The sequence below is a fragment of the Coregonus clupeaformis genome, chromosome 20, assembly GCF_020615455.1.
Source record: "Coregonus clupeaformis isolate EN_2021a chromosome 20, ASM2061545v1, whole genome shotgun sequence".
Lineage (NCBI taxonomy): Eukaryota > Metazoa > Chordata > Actinopteri > Salmoniformes > Salmonidae > Coregonus > Coregonus clupeaformis.
In genome coordinates, this window is record NC_059211.1 from 45,633,805 (window position 1) to 45,658,401 (window position 24,597).

The 24,597-nt window shown below is 43.3% G+C and overlaps 1 protein-coding gene and 1 long non-coding RNA gene across 5 annotated transcripts in view; both read right to left on the minus strand.

The window, feature by feature from the left end:
• Positions 1 to 2,688: 2,688 nt before the first annotated feature.
• The window catches only part of LOC121533509 (SH2 domain-containing adapter protein D), a 32,102-nt gene continuing 10,193 nt past the window's right edge, over positions 2,689 to 24,597 (minus strand). For all 4 annotated transcript variants that reach the window (XM_041839510.2, XM_041839511.2, XM_041839509.2 and 1 more), the window contains exons 5-7: positions 9,538 to 9,709; positions 8,181 to 8,300; positions 2,689 to 3,711 (exon numbers count right to left, since the gene is read on the minus strand). In XM_041839510.2, coding sequence (XP_041695444.1) covers positions 3,525 to 3,711; positions 8,181 to 8,300; positions 9,538 to 9,709 — 479 coding nt within the window. In that variant the 3' untranslated portion in view covers positions 2,689 to 3,524. The remainder of the gene's footprint in view (positions 3,712 to 8,180; positions 8,301 to 9,537; positions 9,710 to 24,597) is intronic.
• LOC123481433 lies at positions 16,213 to 19,251 on the minus strand. Its single transcript, XR_006657103.1, has 2 exons — positions 19,198 to 19,251; positions 16,213 to 16,761 (listed from the first exon to the last, which is right to left on the minus strand). It is a non-coding gene; the product is annotated as an uncharacterized LOC123481433 (long non-coding RNA).

Genomic DNA, 24,597 nt, shown 5'->3' on the forward strand with positions numbered 1-24,597 from the left:
TTATTCACAGTAATTAGGATTCTCCAAGCTCTGATGCTGCTGATGGTCATTAGTAGCCTACCAAACTTGCTAACTGCCTGGTACTCAGCACTCTCTTGTCCCTCTAATCACTCTGATTAAGGAATTATAAGCAAATCTTGTCTTCTAAATGAACTAGTGTAGCCCACAGCCATATGGCATAGCCAGATCAGGGCCTAACATAAGGACAACGTAGAGTATGCAGTGGTGTAAAGTATTTAAGTAAAAATACTTGAAAGTAATACTTAAGTAGTTTTTGGGGGTATCTGTACTTTACTTTACTATTTATATTTTGACTACAATTACTTTTACTTCACTACATTCCTAAAGAAAATTATGTACTTTTTACTCCATACATTTTCCCTGACACCCAAAAGTGCTCATTACATTTTGAATGCTTAGCAGGACAATAAAATGGTCTAATTCACACAATTATCAAAAGAACATCCCTGGTCATCCCTACAGCCTCTTATCTGGTGGATTCACTAAACACATGCTTTGTTTGTAAATGATGTCTGAGTGTTGGAGCGTGCCCCTGGCTATCTGTAAATAAATAAAAACAAGAGAATGATGCCGTCTGGTTTGCTTAATATAAGGACATTGAAATGATTTATACTTTTACTTTTGATCCTTAAGTATATTTTATCAATTACATTTACTTTTGATACTTAAGTATATTTAAAACCAAATACTTTTAGACTTTTACTCAACTGGTAGTTTACTGGGTGACTTTCACTTTTACTTGAGTAATTTATATTAAGGTATCTTTACTTTTACTCAAGTATGACAATTGGGTACTTTTTCCACCACTGAGAGTATGCTATTCTGCTCTTCTGAAATAGACTACATTTTCTTCATATCATGTTTCTTTAGACCTGTCTAAAATAAATAATGGATTTATTGTGATGGTGTAGGCTATATTACATGGATTTTCTCGACTTGTAGATGTTCCAAAGGTCTGCATCAGTGGCTTGTAGGCTATGCGTGGAAGCCAGTAGATGCTAAATGCGTTTATGTTCATTAACGGTCAATTACCGTGAGACCGGCAGTTATTTGCTTGACAATAACAGGCTGACAAAATGTCATGACCGCCACAGCCCTAATTGTGACTGATACGATTATTCTCCATTATTGTCAGCTAAGTAAAGTTATACCCATTTTATAAGGATTAATGATGAATGCTGTCAGTGTTCGTAATTGTAGGCCTATGAATGGTGTCCATCCATTTCCGACAGGGGCAGACAGTGTAAAGTGGTCTAATCAGCAGTCCCCCTCCACCACCCACACCCTACCTACTCTATCCTCAATCCCCCTCCACCTCCCCCATCCAGCTGCTTTTGTGACCCATCTCAGATTGCAGTCTCTGGGGCCTGACGGCACGCACACACCTGCCCAGACAGACAGCCACGCTCCCCCAGTCGGCTGCACAGCCTCATTGCTGCAGCACAACTGCAGAGATTAGTGTCTGTGGGGGCATGTGACAGGGGAGACTGTGTCCCTGGCTCACCATGCGTGTCCTCCACTTGTGGCAGTGCGGGTGTGTGCACAGCTGGGTATTTCTCTGCACCATGCATGCAGGCCTCGAGCTTTATGCATGTGTGTGAGAAAGCTATGTGTGGTGGTGTCACCCATGACTAGCCTTGAGCTTATTGTAAGTGTGTGTGTCGGTGTGTGTGTTGGAAGTGTAAATCTCAAGGTTTGTGTGTCTCTGTGTGTGTTATGGGTGCGACATTTCTCTGGCACCACAGTGATCACAGGTGTCTGTTCCTCTCAGTCAGTCTAAGAGATTACCAGCTGCTGCCATATTACGAACGTTCTGATAAGACAACTGGATATTGCGTGCAATGCATTTATACATTCAAACAAAACCCTTATAGAAATCCTCTCAGCCCACAATAATAACATAGAATAATTGATAGAGCGCTCATCTGAACACACACAAAACAAAACAAGCAGTTTCGGGAGAAAGCTGAAAAGATTCCATAATCATTGTGTTTGTGGATTACTTAGTACACTTATGACATTCGTACTACTCATCGATATTGTTACTAGAGTCTTTTGTTTGAATACAGGAATACAGACAACACTCTTTCCCTCCTTTGCTTCTACTCTCGTCTTTACTCTTCGTCTCACTGGTAATCAGCCACTGCCATTTCATTTGGCTCAGTAATGAAAGCAATCCCAGTGCCTTTCACTCCAGCAAACCCTAAATAATGAGACCTGCCTCCCTCTCCCTCTCGCCACACTCGCCTCTCCCCCCTGCTGCCTAATTGCTGAGAAGAGCCTGAATCTGCTGGAGTAGAGGAAACATGGACACACTCACATGCTTTTGTAGTCCACCATCCTCTCCCTGTTCCACTCAGAGTTCTGCAAATCAGTGTCTAATTTCAAGGTAGGTACAGTGCTGGCTGTGCCCAAAATGCAAATATCATGAGTGTTACTCTGTGTGAATTTGTTTTTTTCTGAGAATTAATATGCAACAAAAAAAAAGGTGTAAATACGGTAGAGAGAGCGGGATGGTGGTGAGTAAAGAATTTTGAGAAGCACATCAGGTCAGATGACACCACATGCACATCAGATGACACCACATCAGATAAGACCGAGGACTAATCTACATAATCAGACACTGTGATGCTCGTCGTTCCACATGATGCACAAAGCACACACGGCTCTTTAAGAAACCGTTTATTGTTTTTACCACACGCTTGAACACAGCAGGTAAATGAGAAAACGTCTATAATTACAATCAGAGACGACAACAATGCCACTGATTATGACGACCCAGGTAATAAGAATCATCATTAAACCATAACACCCATTACCATTGTGATATGGCCATTTATATGGCCGTTTAAACCTTTGGTTCTCCATTGAAAATTGTTCTGGTCAACTACAGAGCACTGCAACCAGTCAGTGACAGTTTCCAGACAAACAGATCATATGACAACCACACACCAACAGTAGTACAATCAGACACAGCCCTACAGCTGCTACTTCAGCTGCTGCTACAACAGCCATACAGTAAGTGATGCGGGTTAACTTACCAGTTCGTCAACATAAAGCAGTGACAAATAGGTTTACTCAACAGTACAGAGAGAATCAAATCAACAGAGGTGTGTTTGTATGAGTAGAACCAAGTTTCCCTTGAGACTGTCAACCAGTGGAGCAGTCCAGGCAGCAGCACTAGCGCAGTGTGAGGCTCATTCTGCAGCAGTCAGTCCAGATAGCATCCCAAGTAGGCTACAGAGAGAAGGCTCCGGTACAGTCCAGGTATTGCGTTTCATATGAATCTGTTCCCAAATCAGAGAGATTTGACACAATAGAAACGAGGTCTGTGAAGGTACTGTACTGACAAGCCAGCGGATGCTGAATCCTCAACAAAATAGTCCAGTCCAACGAGAGCACAGATGGCCTGATTGGGTAAACACCTTTAATATTCAAGTCAATCTAAAGTCAATGTCCAATCACAATGTGACCCAGGATTCCAGGAACATAGTCCCAGCCAATCAGAGGGTCTGTACGAGCACAGGGAAGAGTAGAGACAGGTGTTCGGCTCTTCTGATTGGTAGCTTGTGTGTGGTGTAGAAGTGGATGACCTCTGGGATGGTGTTGAATGGCAGGCTGTTCTGCCCCAGGACGTACTTCCCATCCTTACTCTGGCTGAACTTTATGTGCATGAAGCCTTGGCAGCTCCTGAGAGAGAAGACCGAAGGGCAGAGCAGGGAACAGTCACGGACCACATAATGACACACTGGGTGACATATACAGCCAACTTATTTATGGCATTTTATGAGGTATTTCTTACCAAGATTTAACAACATATCATGATTTAGGACTAGAAAGGAGAGAGGGAAGGGGGGAGTGATACAGTATAAATGAGTGATGTAATGGCATGTGAGAGACAAAGATGATGAGCGAGAGACGGAGAGGAAGCAAGCGATACAGAACTAGCAGTAGAGCAGCGCTGCACCTCTCCTTTAAGAGCTAGCTGCCATCATGATGCATGTCTAATTATCGAAGCAGAGGGAAAGACAAATGGCTCTAATTGGCTCTAATTGGTCATCATTAGTTTGCTAAATCAACATTGAAGACTAGGGAAATCTGTTGTTCTACACAACGCAATAACAACAAACAGAACCAGCATCGCTACATTGCAAATTTACTATGGCTTATTTTTTGTGTTCTTTGGAGCACATCAACTATCAGTATTGAAAGGTACACTGCATGACCAAAAGTATGTGGACACCTGCTCATCGAACATCTCATTCCAAAATCATGAGCATTAATATTGAGTTGGTCCCCCCTTTGCTGCTATAACAGCCTCCACTCTTCTGGGAAGGCTTTCTGCTAGATGTTGGAACATTGCTGTGGAGACTTGCTTCCATTCAGCCACAAGAGCATTAGTGAGGTCGGGCACTGATGTTGGGCGATTAGGCCTGGCTCGCAGTCAGCATTCCAATTCATCCCAAAGTTGTTCGATGGGGTTGAGCTCAGGGCTCTGTAAAGGCCAGTCAAGTTCTTCCAAACCAATCTCGACAAATCATTTCTGTATGGACCTCGCTTTGTGCACAGGGTCATTGTCATGCTGAAACAGGAAAAGTCCTTCCCCAAACTGTTGCCACAAAGTTGGAAGCACAGAATCGTCTAGAATGTCATTGTATGCTGTAGCGTTAAGATTTCCCTTCACTGAAACTAAGGAGCCTAGCCTGAACCATGAAAAACATCCCCAGACCATTATTCCTCCTCCACCAAACTTTACAGTTGGCACTATGAATTCGGGCAGGTAGCATTCTCCTAGCATCCTCCAAACCCAGATTCGTCCGTCAGACTGCCAGATGGTGAAGCGTGATTTACCACTCCAGAGAACGCGTTTCCACTGCTCCTGAGTCCAATGACGGTGAGCTTTACACCACTCCAGCCGACGCTTGGCATTGCGCATGGTGATCTTAGGCTTGTGTGCGGCTGCTCGGCCATGGAAACCCATTTCATGAAGCTCCGGACAAACAGTTATTGTGCTGACATTGCTTCCAGCGGCAGTTTGGAACTCGGTAGTAAGCGTTGCAACTGAGGAAAGACAAGTTTTACGCGCTACAGCACTCGGCAGTCCCGTTTTGTGAGCTTGTGTGGCCTACCACTTCGCGGCTGAGCCGTTGTTGCTCCTAGACGTTTCCACTTCACAGTAACAGCACTTACAGTTGACTGGGCAGTTCTAGCAGGGCAGAAATTGTACGATTTGACTTGTTGGAAAGGTGGCATCCTATGACAGTACTACGTTGAAAGTCACTGAGCTCTTCAGTAAGGCCATTCTACTGCCAATTTTTGTCTATGGAGATTGCATGGCTGTGTGCTCGATTTTATACACCTGTCAGCAACGGGTGTGGCTGAACTAGCCAAATCCAGTCATTTGAATGGGTGTCCCCATACTTTTGTATATATAGTGTATGTTTCATATTAAACCACAGGTCCATGACAAGCTGTTAGAGTAAAATCTCTCTTGAAGAGACATGGTTTGTCTGTGTATTTGCCTCATCCATATTCATATTGGTGTGATGCTGGGCTGTGTGTGAGAATCTGTTTCCATGCCGACTCACTCTCTACTGGTTCTCTATCGCTTTGATTCCATCTCCAACTACCTCTGGCATGTCTCCCTCACACCCATTCAGAGACACAAAGCGCCCGCCAGTCTAAAGATCAAACCTCTGCTTCTCTCAGACCCCTGGCCTTCCTATTGTGAGACGAGGGCCACATACTGTAACTTTGTCGCTTCACACAATGCCAGCCTGTCTATGTGAGCTGTTAACAGCGGAGGGTGTGTGTGTGTGTCTGTGTGTGTGTTTGAGTGACAATGTATCTGTGTGGCTGAAAATGAGAACCTCTAATGTAGTGTGTGCTCTCGCTCACTCACGCGCGCCTTTGTGTGGCCTCACAGAAGGTGATTCATATTCATTAGTGATTGGAAAGCGGCTGATGTGAAAGCTGGAGTGTGCTCTATCTGCCTCATTACCACTCAGAGAGAGAAGAGGTGCTGGGGGAGAGAGGGGGAATGAGAGTGAGGGAGGAGAAAAAAGGGGGAGAGTGATGGAGAAGGGGCTTTATGGATCAAGCTAGTAATTAGAGAAAAGAGATTTGACCATATAAGCACTATTACGCGGCATGAAGGACTATTGAGAGGAGGAGAACAGGTTGAGGGAGGAGGAGAGAGAAAGGGGGGGAGGGGAAGAGAGAGATGGAGGCCTACAGTGGGGGAAAAAAGTATTTAGTCAGCCACCAATTGTGCAAGTTCTCCCACTTAAAAAGATGAGAGAGGCCTGTAATTTTCATCATAGGTACACGTCAACTATGACAGCCAAATTAGAAAAAGAAATCCAGAAAATCACATTGTAGGATTTTTTATTAATTTATTTGCAAATTATGGTGGAAAATAAGTATTTGGTCACCTACAAACAAGCAAGATTTCTGGCTCTCACAGACCTGTAACTTCTTCTTTAAGAGGCTCCTCTGTCCTCCACTCGTTACCTGTATTAATGGCACCTGTTTGAACTTGTTATCAGTATAAAAGACACCTGTCCACAACCTCAAACAGTCACACTCCAAACTCCACTATGGCCAAGACCAAAGAGCTGTCAAAGGACACCAGAAACAAAATTGTAGACCTGCACCAGGCTGGGAAGACTGAATCTGCAATAGGTAAGCAGCTTGGTTTGAAGAAATCAACTGTGGGAGCAATTATTAGGAAATGGAAGACATACAAGACCACTGATAATCTCCCTCGATTTGGGGCTCCACGCAAGATCTCACCTGTGGGGTCAAAATGATCACAAGAACGGTGAGCAAAAATCCCAGAACCACACGGGGGGACCTAGTGAATGACCTGCAGAGAGCTGGGACCAAAGTAACAAAGCCTACCATCAGTAACACACTACGCCACCAGGGACTCAAATCCTGCAGTGCCAGACGTGTCCCCATGCTTAAGCCAGTACATGTCCAGGCCCGTCTGAAGTTTGCTAGAGTGCATTTGGATGATCCAGAAGAGAATTGGGAGAATGTCATATGGTCAGATGAAACCAAAATAGAACTTTTTGGTAAAAACTCAACTCGTCGTGTTTGGAGGACAAAGAATGCTGAGTTGCATCCAAAGAACACCATACCTACTGTGAAGCATGGGGGTGGAAACGTCATGCTTTGGGGCTGTTTTTCTGCAAAGGGACCAGGACGACTGATCCGTGTAAAGGAAAGAATGAATGGGGCCATGTATCGTGAGATTTTGAGTGAAAACCTCCTTCCATCAGCAAGGGCATTGAAGATTAAACGTGGCTGGGTTTTTCAGCATGACAATGATCCCAAACACACCACCCAGGCAACGAAGGAGTGGCTTCGTAAGAATCATTTCAAGGTCCTGGAGTGGCCTAGCCAGTCTCCAGATCTCAACCCCATAGAAAATCTTTGGAGGGAGTTGAACGTCTGTGTTGCCCAGCGACAGCCCCAAAACATCACTGCCCTAGAGGAGATCTGCATGGAGAAATGGGCCAAAATACCAGCAACAGTGTGTGAAAACCTTGTGAAGACTTACAGAAAACGTTTCACCTGTGTCATTGCCAACAAAGGGTATATAACAAAGTATTGAGAAACTTTTGTTATTGACCAAATACTTATTTTCCACCATAATTTGCAAATAAATTCATTAAAAATCCTACAATGTGATTTTCTGGATTTTTTTTCTCATTTCGTCTGTCATAGTTGACGTGTACCTATGATGAAAATTACAGGCCTCTCTCATCTTTTTAAGTGGGAGAACTTGCACAATTGGTGGCTGACTAAAAACTTTTCCCCCCCACTGTACATACAGTGAGATAGAAGATCAGTAGTGAAGGTGACTGCAAGTATACCGTACACAGCAAAAACACTATCAAGTCAAGAGTAGTTAATCGGAGGATGATTCAATAAATATTCTAACCTACTGTACTTATTGGAGTATTTGACTCATATCAGTCTGTATTTAAGTGCATAAGCAATGATTTGATGTTGCTGTTTAAATGTAAATGGTGTGATTATATTTAGCTTCATACCGTAGTGAGAGGGAGTAGTCTATGGTGTGATTATGTTGAGCTTCATACCGTAGTGAGAGGGAGTGGTAAATTGTGTGAATATGTTGAGCTTCATACCGTAGTGAGAGGGAGTAGTCGTTGCGGCCGGTCTGGCTGTTCCTCACCAGGTAGCTACACTCCTTACACAGGGTCAACAGAGACTCTGCCTCTGACCGCGACAGCGCCCCGTGGTACCACCTGACAGATACACAACACAGAGACATGAATGGAGGGAAGGAAAAAGATCTGGGGCCTCATTTATCAAAAGGTGTATACGCACAAAAAAAGAGTCTAAACCTTGAGTGTGCCACTTTTCCCGCAAAGGTTGATATTTATCAAATTTGAACTTGACAGGAAAGTGTGCGTATCTACACGCAAATCTCAGACCATGTGTACGCACAACTTCCAGTGGTTGAAGAATTGTATTTCAAGCAAACATTGTTCTTTTGACGCACAGAATTTTAAATGTATTGATGGCTAATAAAAACATTAAAATGTAGGCTAATGATAAAACAAATGTATTTGCCGTTGGTAAGGAGATCGCATAGCAGCATGTAGTCTAATGTGTTTCTTTGAGTATTATAATATGGGCCTAAATCATATTTTCAGACATGACTGGTTTATTCCACGCTACACAACAAATATTAGGCTCATTCACGAGCCCACAAATACAATATGGCTCTGATTTATGAATTTTAAAAGGCGGATATGTTGCGTGCGACAGTTTAATAAATCCCAATAAGTTGTGGCGCACGCAAATCCTAGAATCTCCACGTATGCCAGAATTCTGTAAGAAATGTACGCACGGTTGATAAATGAGGCCCCTGGAGTACTGTGCAATGTCAAATATGAACAGTAAATTAAGGGATTTTATTTTTATTGTGGCATACAGTACACAGGTGTGATAATAAAGTGATGTGCAAATATTTTATTGCCACTATTGTTAGAATGTGTTGCTGTATATGAAAATGTGTCATGTGATGTGTTATAACCATGTTTATTCTCACTTTAAACATTGGCTCCTTTCGTCAGTGTTTACTAACTGTGGCAGATGGCACAGGGGTCGGACTGAGACCAGACCACACTCACTTAAACCCAGAAATGAGTAGGGCTCTCTAGTAGATCCCATAACAACCCTTAAGAGACCACCTGGGAGTGTAATGGCACAGAGTAATGGACTACCCACTCACTTCATGTACATGGCCTTGTGTACAAATATATGATTGATTAGTAGAGTTGTTAATTCATATTCTGTATATAGAAACATACATTATTGTAATGATATACATGTATAAAACAAAACCACCATGTTTTACATTCTACTGTCATGCATTCAGTATTACTGTGTAGACAAAGCAATAAAACCCAACCCTAACAAGAGATTGCAAAGTAAACAATAAAATGTAATTACAAAAGAAGAGAGTACAGTACGTACACTTGCTTCTCCAGGGGCAGGGTGGGATCTACTCTCTCCCCCATCATGTTGTGGGGGTCAGAGCAGGGCATCCGGAACTTCATGCCCCCTCCTGCCAGGGGACTGGACCTGGGTGGACGCAGGCGCTCTGTGGGGGACGAGGACCGTTCCCACTCAGCACCATCAAACTGCACTGTACACAGAGAGAGAGGGGGAGGAGAAATATAAAAATAGAGGGGGAGGGGAGGAAAAAAAGAAAGAGTGATTCAGAGTATTTCTGCTGAAGGTGTACACAGAGGAGAGGAGAGCTGGTAGCACATCTGACTGGGTGCAACATCATCATCATCCAATGGCTGGCTGGGACTAGGAGCTGCTCCAGGGCAGATCTGCAGGGTGACCTAATGCAAGGAGGCATGAGAGGACCACATAGCACAGGGGGCTTCTTGGTAGTGGCGGGAGCGAGCCCTGAGGGGCTGCAGTGTAGGAGAGAGTCAGTGCTGTGTGGCGACTGGCGAAAGCTCATCATGACCCAATGTTGTGTTATGATACCTATTGCTGTGTGCTACCCCCAGTGTCTGTCTTACCAGACCCATTACTTTGTGTTACAGATCAGGGCTTCAATAGCCTATGTGTTGCCAAACCTAATGTTGGGTTGTTAGGTTACTTGACCCATTGATGTATGTTAACATCGTACAAAATGCAGGCAGGGCAGATGCAGTACACAGGGGGTTCAGGCTGTTGGGTCCTAGGGGGTCAGGGAACAGGTTGGGGGAGCTCTCTGAGGGGGGCGGGAGCTCCTACTCAAGCTGCTGCCCCATTGGAGGGGGCCAGGGTAGCTCAGCCAGCTCTGACATCTCTACAGGGAGCCAGGCGCAGAGGAGAGACAGAGAAAAGGAGAAAGAAGAATCGATGGAGATGGGTGTGAGAGTGGATAGGAAGATACTGTAGTATAGAGAATGTGAAAGTCTTGGTGAAAATAGGAGGGGAAGTATAATGAATACGCAGCTGGATGGAATATGGAGGAGAGGTGTAAGAATTCTGACAGGAGAAAGAGTGAAGGTCGCCAAGTAGATGCTGTGTGTCAGGTTGACAATGAGGTGGACTGTGTGTCAAGGATGGTGAGGACAGGGTGCACAATGAGGTGGACTGTGTGTCAAGGATGGTGAATACAGGGTGCACAATGAGGTGGACTGTGTGTCAAGGACGGTGAGGACAGGGTGCACAATGAGGTGGACTGTGTGTCAAGGATGGTGAATACAGGGTGCACAATGAGGTGGACTGTGTGTCAAGGACGGTGAGGACAGGGTGCACAATGAGGCAAAACAGCTCATTACAATCCGTGGCAAGCAACCACGTAACACATTACTGCAGCCTCAATGGCACACACACACACACAGAGAGAGAGAGAGAGAAAGTGCAACAACTGTTCTACACACCACACACAGTGAAACAGGATTACTAAACAAATGAAGGAGGGCTGACATCTTGATGATCTGACAAAACCAAAGACCCCTGGGTGTGTGACATCAAAGGGCAGCTGAACAGGGCATTAGGAGAGAGACCCCAGTGGTGCTGTACATACATCCCTCACTCTCATCCCTCCCTCTCTTTCACTGGTTAATTATTGAGCAGGGAAACACACTCCGCCACTTTCTCTGGCTCTCTGTGAATTATTGACGCATGGTGCAGTACAATAGCCCCATCTGGAGAGCCCTCCCAGCCCTGCAGAAGCCATCATTAAAGTGTGACCGGCTCAGAGAGAACAAAAGTGAGTGAGGGTTAGAATGAAAGGAAGGAGGGAATGAACTCGTTGAAGAGAATCGTACTTTAGAAATTGTGTGGCTATTTTTTGAAAAGGGGATTTTAGTTAGTGGTCCTCTGTAGCTCAGCTGGTAGAGCACGGCGCTTGTAACGCCAAGGTAGTGGGTTCGATCCCCGGGACCACCCATACACAAAAAAAAATGTATGCACGCATGACTGTAAGTCGCTTTGGATAAAAGCGTCTGCTAAATGGCATATTATTATTATTATTATAGTTAGAGTTAAGCTTTGCTTGTCACAGTTAAATGGGAAAATTCCAACAGAAATCCTGCCCTGCTTAGGGGGAGTTACAGACAGTATGCAATACCAAGGACATACAGTACAGTACCACCATGTACTTAGAAACCAGTTGCACTAGCAGTGCGTGTGTGTGTGTGTATTCTGTTCATATTTTATGATTCCATAGTTGCTGCTATTTGTAGCACACAAGTGCCCAGTATAAATGTTTGAATGTCTGGGAGGCTGTTTGATCCATCTGTGTTCCAGTGCGACCTCCTTCTGCCTGCAGTGTAACATTAACCCTGAATGGCCCCTTTGTAATCCCCTCATGACATCACATTTACCTCCTCCTACACATGTCAGCACTAGTCACCGTGACAAAGGGCATGACGTGACCCTTTGCTGGCCGGGTGCACGCATGCGCACACACGCGCACACGCACGGAGCTGTCACTCAAACACAAATGGGAACCTGTGGATCTATCACACAGGCTGGGGAGGCCATTTGCCCGAAGGTCTTTCTTGTGATATATAGACATTCTGACAACATAATGTTCTGAGAGAGAGAGAGAGACACATCACAGCTGCAAGATTTGTGACCTGTTGCCACAAGAAAAGGGCAACCAGTGAAGAACAAACACCATTGTAAATACAACCCATATTTATGTTTATTTATTTTCCCATTTGTACTTTAACTATTTGCACATTGTTACAACACTGTATATATACATAATATGACATTTGAAATGTCTTTATTCTTTTGAAACTTCTGAGTGTAATGTTTACTGTTAATATTTATTGTTTATTTCACTTTTGTTTACTATCTACTTCACTTGCTTTGGCAATGTTAACACACTTTCCCATGCCAATAAAGCCCTTAAATTGAATTGAGAGAGAGAGCGAGAGCGAGAGCGAGAGCGAGAGCGAGAGAGAGAGAGAGAAAAAGCGAGAGAGAGAGAGTGAGAAAGAGAGAAAGAGAGAAGAGAGAGAGAGAGAGAGAGAGAGAGAGAGAGAGAGAGAGAGAGAGAGAGGACTAGTAGGCAGATTTATATTTCAGAACAGCAGAATATTCAATCATATATTTGAAAACCTGTACAGACCACTCAGCAGACACAAAAGACAACCTCACAGTGAAGTGGGTCCACTGATGTGGTTGGTAACAGGTGAAATCATAGTGCTCATTCCATATGCCAACAATTAGCTGGAATTCGAGTGGATTGAACCAAGAAAAAGGCATTTCAGTATAAAACACACGTTTTCAATCCATTTTACTCTATCATTCTGGAAGACAATGGCACTACAACCTCAAAGCTCATAATCTGAGTAAATATAAAAAGTCATTTTATTTCCCATAATCAAAATAAATATCCTGGAATCAAGCGACAGGAGCATTGGATAAATCCTGCTGTATCTCTTCATTAAACACAATTAGGAAGTCATCTGCTTTGTAACAAGCCCAGCTCCCCATGTTCTCTCTGCTCACAAAGGCTTTCTGCCGGGCGCAACTTCTCTCTACTAATGACAGATAATTAACACCCCTAGCCAGTGTGAAACACACATGGATTTTTACAAGCCATGAATTCACACTAAGGCATATAAAAGATGAATATGGCATGGCATTTGAAATCCATTTAAATGGACAGAACTGCAACAAATGTGTGCCCTTTTCTTATTCATCTCAACCCAAAGGCTTTCTACTATTCCTCCCTTTCCTCTTTCTCTTCTTGGCCTCCATTTTTCTAGGATTGTATATTCTGTTCCACTCTCGCCACCTCCCTCTCTCCACCTCATTCTCCCACTAAGTGGGGCATTATCTCTCCCTTCACTACTTCTCTCCCCCCTCCCCTCCTTCCATCTCGCTCTGCCACCCATCCAGCTCACTTGAGGGAATGAGTCTGGATGGCAGAGGACATGTCTTTTCATTAACGTCAGTAACACTTCACATGGAGCAAGGGAGCGAGAGAAAGAGAGAGTGCGAGGGATGGATGGGAGAAGGTCTTCACCACACATCCTGTAAATTGATGGAGAAGCCAGTCGGGACCCCCAGGGCCTGCTTAGAGTGAGCTAACAGACCAGGGACACACCGGCCATGGTGACGGAAAACTCATGATTGCTGCTTCACACGCACGCGCACGCACACACTGTTAGGTTTAAACCCCCAACATTTATAAGAATAACCTGCACAAGAAAAAGACACAGAGAATTGAGTATATTTTACTTGCAAGGAGAGTGCTCGGAGACTGCTCAGTTACAATCCTCCAAAACCACTCTGAATCAGTCTCCGCTCCTCTTGCATTTTATTAAGTTAGGAACGCCCCTAGTTACAGAAGGTTTCAACTGCTAATGGGGAAGGGTGCATAAACAGATCCAGTTGAAACCAGTTCACATATTCCATTATCTGAGTGTGACTTCTTCTATCTTGGTACGCTGTCCGAGCGTGCCCACATTCTGAGATTAGTTGTTTTTCTAACTCATGCAGCTGGTTCCTCCTCGCTGGACGCGACCTTGACTGCTTCTATCTTCCTCACATTCACTCGTCCTACTCACACAAGCACACATTATGAAAATAACAATTCAGTACTGAAATGGCATAATGAAATATAGTAAATGAGTAGAATAACTTATGTACAATTTCTCCAACATTTCCCTCCTGTTTATTCACTTTATTTGCTATATTCACCATCATTTGTAGACCTCTTCTTGTCAGATTTTCAGCCACAAATTCATCACATAGTTCAAAGTGTTACACTCAGAGGTTAGTTGCATAATCTCCCGGATCTGGGAATAGATCAGGGAAATGTAATGACGTTTCATCACTCGCCTCCAGCTTCTCATCATCATCATCATCACTGTTAGTCTGAAGGTCCCCGTCCGGGGTGAGGAGTGCATACATTTCTGACATCTCAGTTTTGACAGGTTGTATAGCGGTGGTTATCACTCTAGTGCATAATGCTCTAATGCAGGGAATACAACAACATCCACATAAGGTGAGGATAGCTGTAAACACAGCAATTGAGGTCAAAATAGAGAACACTAATTGTTTATATTTGCCAAACATGTCTCCAAATCCATCCCACATTGACGTGTCAACCCCAGAGTGGTCTTTCATCTTGCTGTTGAGAGATCTAAGCCCCTCCAAGGCCTTAGTTAGACTTCCATCAGCTGCAGTATTATTGGGAATAAATGTACAACATTGGTCACCAAAAATAGAGCAGACTCCTCCTTTTTCTGCTAGAAGCATATCGACAGCAATACGGTTTTGGAAAGCCATAAGGGAGGTAGCTGACAATTGTTCGTGGATGGCGGAGAACCCTTCTTCAGTTTTATTCCCTAATTTCTGCACGTTATAGTGGATGTAGTTGATTCTGTCTACATTCTTGTTTATTGTACACCACCAACATAATGAGGATTCAAAACCTGCTGCTACTTGGTTTATTAATTTATACTCAGTAGGAACTCCTCTTGGAATTCCAATGCTGTCTATGTAGGTGGGATCATCTGACATTACTGATCTCTTTGGCCTGCTCTTCCAGGTGTGTGGGTAAACAACGTTTACTGTGGTCAACAAATCAGTGACGGTGAGAGGTGTAATGGATACTGGCAATATCAATGACACTGAGGCGCAAAATCCTGTGGTATTGTATGGTAACCTGTCAAATAATCTATCATCTCCACACCACCACCAGATGTCACTGCGAGCCTTAGGTTTAAACGCCATGTTCACTGTTTCTACTGAGTAACATTGGGTGTCGTTTAATTTACCTAGTCTGACCCCAGCACCGGTTCTATTTATGCATGTAAAGTTTCCTACAGCTACCTTCTTTGAAAATAGAGGCTTTTGTTTTTCAGCAGTAGTCAAAGGATAAATTTTATCCCAACTGGAGCAGTTTTCTGACGGAATAGTTTTATTCATTACATCTACTAGACAGTCTAAACCCAGCGCTGAGGGCACCACTTGCAGCAGTGGTCTGGCTCCCATGCACACTACACAGTCTGCTCCTGATGCTTTAGCTGCTTGCTCTACCATTAGGAGCCAGTTGTTGTCAATGCGTGATACCCCTGTGGTTATTTTGAACCAATCATCAGTTTCAGGTTTTATGTAGATCTTAGGTTTAACGGGGGAGCTAGATTTTGGGCCTGGCGTGATGTCTGGCGGTGTTAGAGATAGTGTCGTATTTGTCATAGTGACATTTGGGCACAGCAGTAACGTGGTACAGGGATCTTGAGCGTGTGGCCTCCAAATACATAAAGCTAGTCCGTGACACGGAGGTTCTGATGCTCACTGAAACTGTCGGGCTGTCCGAAAGGTATTTGGGTTGTATTAATGTTCAGCATTATCTTTCTGTTTGTTTTTGTCAAAGAGACCTGTTTTTCCATTTTTTAGAATTAGAAGAAAACCCAAACGACCCCTCTGACCATTTTCCTGTAGTGGTGAACACGTTTCCCCACCAATGCCCTGATTGTTTCATGCCACTACAGTCCAAATACCAGTCATAATCTTCCCAACTATCTAGACCGTAACCTCCTATTTTCAAGGTATTATCGAAAGTGAACACCGCTTGGGTGCTGTTATTCTGATAGCAAAAATACAGTTCTTCTGTCTTATCCTGATCTCCATCTGTAGTATTACAAGGGTTTTTCAAAATCTTTTTCTGGATTTGCGACGGTTTGGTGTTATAATAGCCCACCCTTCTCTTCTGCACACTATGATTCTTCTCCCACAACAGTAATGACACCACTATAATCATTCCAACTATTCCACCCACTGCCACCATCTTTTTATGCGCTTGAGTGATCATTCTGCTGTAGATTGGAACTCCTCCTATTTACCTACAACAGAGTGGTGGACAATCTTCACCGGGTTTGAGACAACTGCAAACTAAAATTACAGTTCCCTTTGTAACCGGACTTTCTCTGGTGGTACGTTGAAGAGCTACAACGCTACAGCAGATACCATAGAGTTATCACTATGAAACATATAAGAATGGTGACTACGAACAGTATGATGGAAATAGTTATTTTAGACATGTCCAATTATTATTTTACAGTGGGTCAAATGAATCCATGTACTACGTTCTGCAATCTTTACTGCGGTACCTGTGGTTAACAGCACTTGGTAGGGTCCTTCCCACTTAGGTGAGTGCCAATGCTTCTTCTTTATACTTTTTATCAGGACCCAGTCTCCTGGTTCAACTAACTGGTCTTTCTGTAAGGACACAGAGGTTGTACCATCATCAGTTGATTCTGTCAATTGCTTTTGTTGTTGCAGCATTTTTCTCATGTAATCTGCTAGTGTGCTATCGTCATCAGTTTCCCATAAGTTTTTAAAACATGGTAATCTATAAGGTCTGCCAAACAACACTTCATAAGGGGTTAGACCATTTGTGAACCAGTGTTGGCTATCTTTATGCACTGGTACCGAGAAAAATGCATTACTGATATCCACTACGGTGAAATATTTAGCCTTTGGGTTTAATGAATTTAGCAACGTGTGTGGGTCTGCCACACATGGAGATCTTTGGATAACAGCATTGTTTACAGCTTGCAGATCTTGAACCATCCTCCACCCTGTTGATGGAGGTGCCTTTTTACTGGAAAAATTGGTGTATTGCACGGCGACTCAGCACATTCAATTAGCACACCTGCTTTCTCTAAACCTTCAATCACTGGCTCTATTCCAATCATTGCATCTGGTTTTAGGGGGTATTGTTTTATCCTAGGGCGATGCTCTGTTTTAGGTCTTATTATTACAGGTGCTGCTCCTTTAACTAATCCCACATCTGTAGGTCCCTGGGACCATAGTTCTGATTGTCGTGTGAGGGCCATGCGGTTCTTATTGTTGTGTGAGGGATCGTTTTTGCAATCTCTGGCTATGTGTCCCTCTTTCCCACATGACCAACATCCTCTAGGATTGTCATTTGCACGTATTCCCTGTCCTCTCCCTTCGTATATATTTAATATTTAATCCAACCATCCCCCCTTTTGACACATGATTTGGCCATGTGTCAATATTACCACCTATCTAAACAATCACTTTAGTTAATATTGGTAATTCATTATCCAATTGCCATTCCTCCACTCTCTCTTCTGTTATTTTATGGTTCAAATCAAATATATTATTACCAAATTATAATCTTCTTCACAATTTTCACAGTACTATAAATTACCCTCAACTTAGTAAAATAAACTATCTTAAAGTCCTCCTCTCATGCCTTTAGAATTTACTAGTGTGGATGATTAAAATAACACCAGAATGTTAAAACAGAGTTCAGAGGCCATTGAAATCATTTAACGAACTGTTTAATCCCATAGTATACTAAACATTACCATTATTCTAAATATTTCATAAATGTTAGCTATCCCAAGTGTTCATTAAATCCTCATGACATTCATTCTCATAAGAAATCATATATACCCCAAACTCAGCCAAAAGCTAAAAAAAAAAAACTCCATAAAATTCACTGTGTGCTCCTCTAAGACCTATCACCCTTGACCTGCTGAAACCCCCAAAATTGAAACAACAAGGCTTTATAAACATCATACTAGGTGTGTTGTTTTTTATTTGAAAACCCAATTTGAAAAAACAACCACAAATAGCCAGGCCTTAATTTGGTAGTTCACTTTTATGACCTAAATACGGCCTAACTTCACTACTGCTCCCCTAGCCCTTGGCAACATTCCAACGAGATGAGCTAATCTCTTTCTCCTGGTTATCCCCAGTCTTAACCCATCAATAATTGTTTGTATCAATCTAATTCCTCATTACTAATCTATAAAACCACTCAAAATTCCTCGAGTATACAATGATTATTTAATTGATTACCCTAACTCTGCTACATGTGATCTCATCTCAAATGATCCATTATCAATTATCTGTTCAACCTTCTTTCCTCATCCTATCCTCGTTCTGTCTGCATTTTTTTATTTTTTTTGTTGCAGCTCTTTTAGACCGGTGGTAGACAATTTTCCACTAAACTTGTACTTTTTTTTATCCAGTAACATAGGGTTCTGTTGCTGTAGGATCTTCTTTTGTACTACTTTCCAATCTTTGCACGGAAGGTTGTCAAGGAACTTTTGTTTTTCTTTGCTTTGTCCCTTCCCCATTTTGAACTAAATTTGGGCCCAGTGGGTTCTCAACACCTAGAGTGTTCTAACACTGGGTCTTAATCGAACAAGACGGTGATCAACAACCCTTTATGGTAAAACTCACTTCAACCTTTCCAGGTGGAGTTTTCTTACCTACAAGCATCCACAAAGGTTCACCGTTTACACCTTGTTCGTTTGGTATGAAATACAAATACCTAGTGGTGTTTATATTTCCAGTCACACTCTTACACTTTCATACAACTTTTATATGATTTTTCGACACAGAGGACTCCGCCGTCCTACATAGAATTTAACTAGTTCAGTGACTAGAGGAGTCTACCCTCCACGGAATTTAACTGTTCGAAAACTACTTTACCTGATAGAGTTCTAGAATTGTCAGGGTTTTTCTTTTCAACACAGAGGACTCCGCCGTCCTACGTAGAATTTAACTAGTTTGGTAACTAGAGGAGTCTACCCTCCACGGAATTTAACTGTTTGAAAATTACTTTACTTCATTCACATTCATTCCTCTTTTTTTTATGAATTTTTTACTCACAATTCTCTGCGTTCTTGGATCTACCTTCAACCATCGGATCCCAGCCCGCAAGGGGAGGGACCAGTCCCGTAAAAGGGTCTTAATGCTGTGGCCACAGACTTGTCTGGATCTCACTCGCCCGCTGGGATCGTCAGGTATCTTGGCATCCGGCTCGAAGGACCATTTAAATGTTAGGTTTAAACCCCCAACATTTATAAGAATAACCTGCACAAGAAAAGACACAGAGAATTGAGTATATTTTACTTGCAAGGAGAGTGCTCGGAGACTGCTCAGTTACAATCCTCCAAAACCACTCTGAATCAGTCTCCGCTCCTCTTGCATTTTATTAAGTTAGGAACGCCCTAGTTACAGAAGGTTTCAACTGCTAATGGGGAAGGGTGCATAAACAGATCCAGTTGAAACCAGTTCACATATTCCATTATCTGAGTGTGACTTCTTCTATCTTGGTACGCTGTCCGAGCGTGCCCACATTCTGAGATTAGTTGTTTTTCTAACTCATGCAGCTGGTTCCTCCTCGCTGGACGCGACCTTGACTGCTTCTATCTTCCTCACATTCACTCGTCCTACTCACACAAGCACACATTATGAAAATAACAATTCAGTACTGAAATGGCATAATGAAATATAGTAAATGAGTAGAATAACTTATGTACAATTTCTCCAACACACACGCACACACACATACACACATAAAGGTGTCTTTGTAGACTTTCCAGACACCCGTCTACAGTACATTCACACCTTGAAAACTAATCCAACACTCCGTATCCGCAAAATATTGTGTGAAAGATCTTTAAATTATATTTAGCTGTATCTTACTTGTGGAGGGATATCAGAGATCAGATGCTAACAGCACATAGATCAAAGATGCTGTGTACCTAACACCACTAATCTACTCATTAGACAGGGCATTCTGTGTGGAGTAATGAGTGTCCATTTCATTAGCTCACTAACTGGTGTTGCATGGCTGCAGGTCTATCTATGCCACCCTCAATGTTGAATGTTGAAACATTCACAGGAATTAATGATGGTTGTAATAGGGGGGAGCTAGGTGCTAGTGACAGATTTGTAGTGTACTAATTAAAACCTACTGGACTGAGGCCTGTCTCTCTGCCAGCTGCAGGCTCTCTCACACTGCTGGTGTTAAGTAGTTGACTACCAACTCACACCTAGACACTGATCTCAACCACCTGAGCTGGACTGGACTCCACAATGAATACTGTACATTCCACTGGCAAGAGGATATGCACAGCATTTAACTTCCTGATTATCATAATTGTGCATGCAATAATATGCAACTATCCAAAAAGCCCCCTCTAAATGTGATTTTATTTTATTAATGAGCATCCTGTTCCCACTCCTGACCAATGTTCCCTCTAAGCTGCGCGTTCGCAGGCGCGCAGCTCCCCGGGACTGCTGCGCAGAGTAAATACCAGCCTGTGCAGAGAAACACGAGAACTTTCTAGAGTTTTCCCCCTTAGTTAACACTATCAACCTTTCCCTTTACTGTGGGAATTGTGATCGAATCAATGCAAAACTAGCCACTTTCAATGCAACATACCAAAACAAAACGAACTATGCAAGAGATTTTTTTGTAGGCAGAACGCATCGGAGTAGAATTCTATTGCATTGACACGCATGACTAAGCCCACACTCTACACAGAGCTGCAGTAGGCCTATATGCAAATAGACCATTGCCATATATGGATCTGTGCTATTCCCTTTGAACTACATACATTGACATTTTAGTCATTTAGCAGACGCTCTTATCCAGAGCGACTTACAGTTAGTGAGTGCATACATTTTTTCATACTCGACTGTGTTTACAGCATGAGCGGTCATGAGTAGATGCACTTGTTTTGTCCCCCGAGTGGCGCAGTGGTCTAAGGCACTGTATTGCAGTGCTAGCTGTGCCACTAGAGATCCTGGTTCGTATCCAGGCTCTGTCGTAGCCGGCCGTGACCGGGAGACCCATGGGGCGGCGCACAATTGGCCCAGCGTCGTCCAGGATAGGGGAGGGAATGGCCGGCAGGGATGTAGCTCAGTTAGTTGAGCATGGCGTTTGCAACGCCAGGGTTGTGGGTTCAATTCCCACGGGGGCCAGTAAAAAAAATATATATTAAAAAATTAAAAATAAATAAAAAGAATGACTCACTAACTGTAAGTCGCTCTGGATAAGAGCGTCTGCTAAATGACTAAAATGTCAATGTAAATCAAAGCGAGAGCTGGATGTAGCCAAGTGTGCATATTTGTTCATATCCATTGCTATTTAGTGAGTTATTAGCCCAGTTATAGATCATTTGTAGTCAGCAATGGGGGAGTGATTGCTTCCTATAAGACCATAAAACATGTACATTTCTAGACATCTTTGAAAAGTGAGTCTGGTAAAGAGCTTTTTTTTGTCTTAAAGTGGCAGTGTTGTATTTTGAGAGGGTAGCATACTTTGTCTAATTCTCTGTAAAAATGGTATGGGAATAATAATGCATTTTATTTTGTAAAGTGGTTTCTTGCATCAAACAACAACATTTTCAGTCACCTTGTCTGAAGGACAAGTGGATAAACAGGTTAATGTCAGGCCCTGCATGTTCTTTTCAAAAGTCTAATGGAATGTACGCCTACATTGAACACCACACATTGGCTGCTACTGTAGGCTGAATGATAGAACAGCTATTTCCATGTTAAAATGTTATGGGATTAATTTTCTCCATTGTTTTCGATGGTAGGCCACTCTGGTAGGCCTACATTATGATCAAAAAGCCACAGTAGCCTACTTGACCACTGTCTTAAACTGAAACTTAAAGCGGGTACAGCCTCAGTGTTCACAGTAAACGCGCGCTGGAAGTTGCACAGCAGATCTGAAATTTGCTCAGTGCCAAATAAAATTAAAGGGAACATTTCTCCTGACTTTGGTGACTGGTGATAATCAGGTCTACTGACAGCAGTGTATGTGTTCATGCGTGCGTGCGGTGATGAGGTGAGAGCTGAGGCACTGCTGGCAGATTGTGGGTTATCAGGCTGTGTTCCACCTCGCCAGGGAGGGAGAACAGCAGGGACAGTCCTGTCACCACTGGGGGAGGGGAGGCCACAGTGAAGTAGAGGGTGTCAGCTCCACGCGTGACTGATTGCTCCCTGCCACAATGGATTCGACTCCCCCATCCTCAACCTCACCCTCACCTCACCCCCTCCCTGCTCCTCCACAGCCAATGTCATTAATTATCTTCTGTCCCCTCCCTTTGGAGTCGCTGGGGCTCCACAAACATCCACAGCTCACATCAAATCTGACATAACCTTGGACGTCCCACCTCTCTCTCTCCCTCCCTCTCTACAGCTCTTCAACTACCCCTCAGTGCTGCCACACCAACCCTGCCTAGTAACGCCCGACATCTGACTGGGATTATGGATAAAATGTGAAAATGGAAAATACTATAGTGTTTCTGTTTTTCACTCCAACCCCCCAATCTGTTCACACAGGCCCGGGCGCTGGCAGCTGACTGACTGCAGGTAGAAAAACAGGTGCCATAAAATCATGAGTGAAGGTTTTTTCCCATCTGGTACCGTTGGGGTTGTAATAGATCCTGTCCACGAGATCTGGGTTTTAGCCCTTAAATCTTCTGAGAGGATCGCTCACCCAATGGAAGTAATCCTCTCCGTCAACGCTACGTTGTCTATTTAATGCCTGCGAGGTAACGTGATTTGAACATGTTCTGTGTGTTTGTGTCTGTGTGTCTGTCTGTGTGTCGTGTGCTGCTGTAGCGGTTCTGCTGACCACCTGCTTATTAGCACTGGACCAGTCATGCACACGTGAGCATGTAATTAACTGAGAAGAGAGGGGGAGGAGAAGGAGGAGCGTGAAAGCAAGCGTGTTGATTTATTCTCCTGTCACCTTGACCTCCTGACTGAGATGCAGCTCAATTAAGTAGGCTTGCCCTGCCGTATCGTAACTGATCTACTGCCCACGCCAGTCTGTCAATCTCACACACAAACACCCACACCTCCAACACGCATACCAGAAACGGAGACAGGGCCTCACAATATAAAAACCCCTCATATTGTTAAGATGTACACTGAGTATTCCAAACATTAGGAACCCTTTTTGCCCTCAGAACAGCCTCAATTCATGGACTCTACAAGGTGTTGAAAGCATTTCAGAAGGATACTGGCCCATGTTGACTCCAAAGCTTCCCACCGTTGTTTCAAGTTGGCTGGATGTCCTTTGGGTGGTGGACCATTCTTGATACACACTGGAAACTGTTGAGCGTGAAAACCCCCCGCATCAATGCAGTTCTTGACACCTACTACCACACCTTCTACCATACCCCATTTCAAAAGGCACTTAAGTATTTTGTCTTGCCCATTCACTCTCTGAGCATACATACACAATCCATGTCTCAATTGTCTCGAGGCTTAAAAATCCTTCGTTAACACACCCCTAGAGTTGATTTCCGAAGCCTCGCGGAAATTAAATTAGCATAATTTTAAAAAACTCCCATAGAAATCAGTCAGTTTTAGCTAGAGATATCTGGTTGTTGTTTTTTGCATTGAATGCATCTCAATCCACTGCATCCACCGATGCCGCACTTCCGCATCTGCGGTGAAAGGTGACAGAGATAGAGCGGTGTTTGTCAGATCATGAAACGTCCCGAAAATCCGTCTTCTCACAAAATCATCTGTAGCGTCCAAACAGTTTATGACCCCCTCTATGGAAAGATGAGACTCTCACGAACACGATGGTGTTCTCTGTTTTTCTCTACGACCCCCACAAGCATCTTGTGACTCGTCTGAAGTCGGTACAGCCGATCTGCCAACTTCTGTCTGTACCGTCTGAACAGTTTGGCTACACACTAATATGACCCCTCTGTGGAAAAGTGAGACTCTCACGAACACGTCAGTTGTTTTGCTCTAGGATGCCCACAGGCCTCACAAGACTCGTCTGAAAGTCCCCCGGTACCAGTTGAAAAAATGAATGGAAGTACAGTGCATTCAGAAAGTATTCAGACCCGTTCTATTTTTCCACATGTTGTTACATTACAGCCTTATTCTAAAATTGATTAAATTATTTTTTTCCCTCATCAATCTACACACAATACCCCATAATGACAAAGCGAAAACAGGTTCCTATAAATGTTTGCAAATGTATTACAAATAAAGTATTCAGACCTTTAATACTTTATTACATAAGTATTCAGACCCTTTGCTATGAGACTCAAAATTGAGTTCAAGTGCATCCTGTTTCCATTGATCATCCTTGAGATGTTTCTACAACTTGATTGGAGTCCACCTGTGGTAAATTCAATTGATTGGACATGATTTGGAAAGGCACACACCTGTCTATATAAGGTCCCACAGTTGACAGTGCATGTCAGAGCAAAAACCAAGCCATGAGGTCGAAGGAATTGTCCG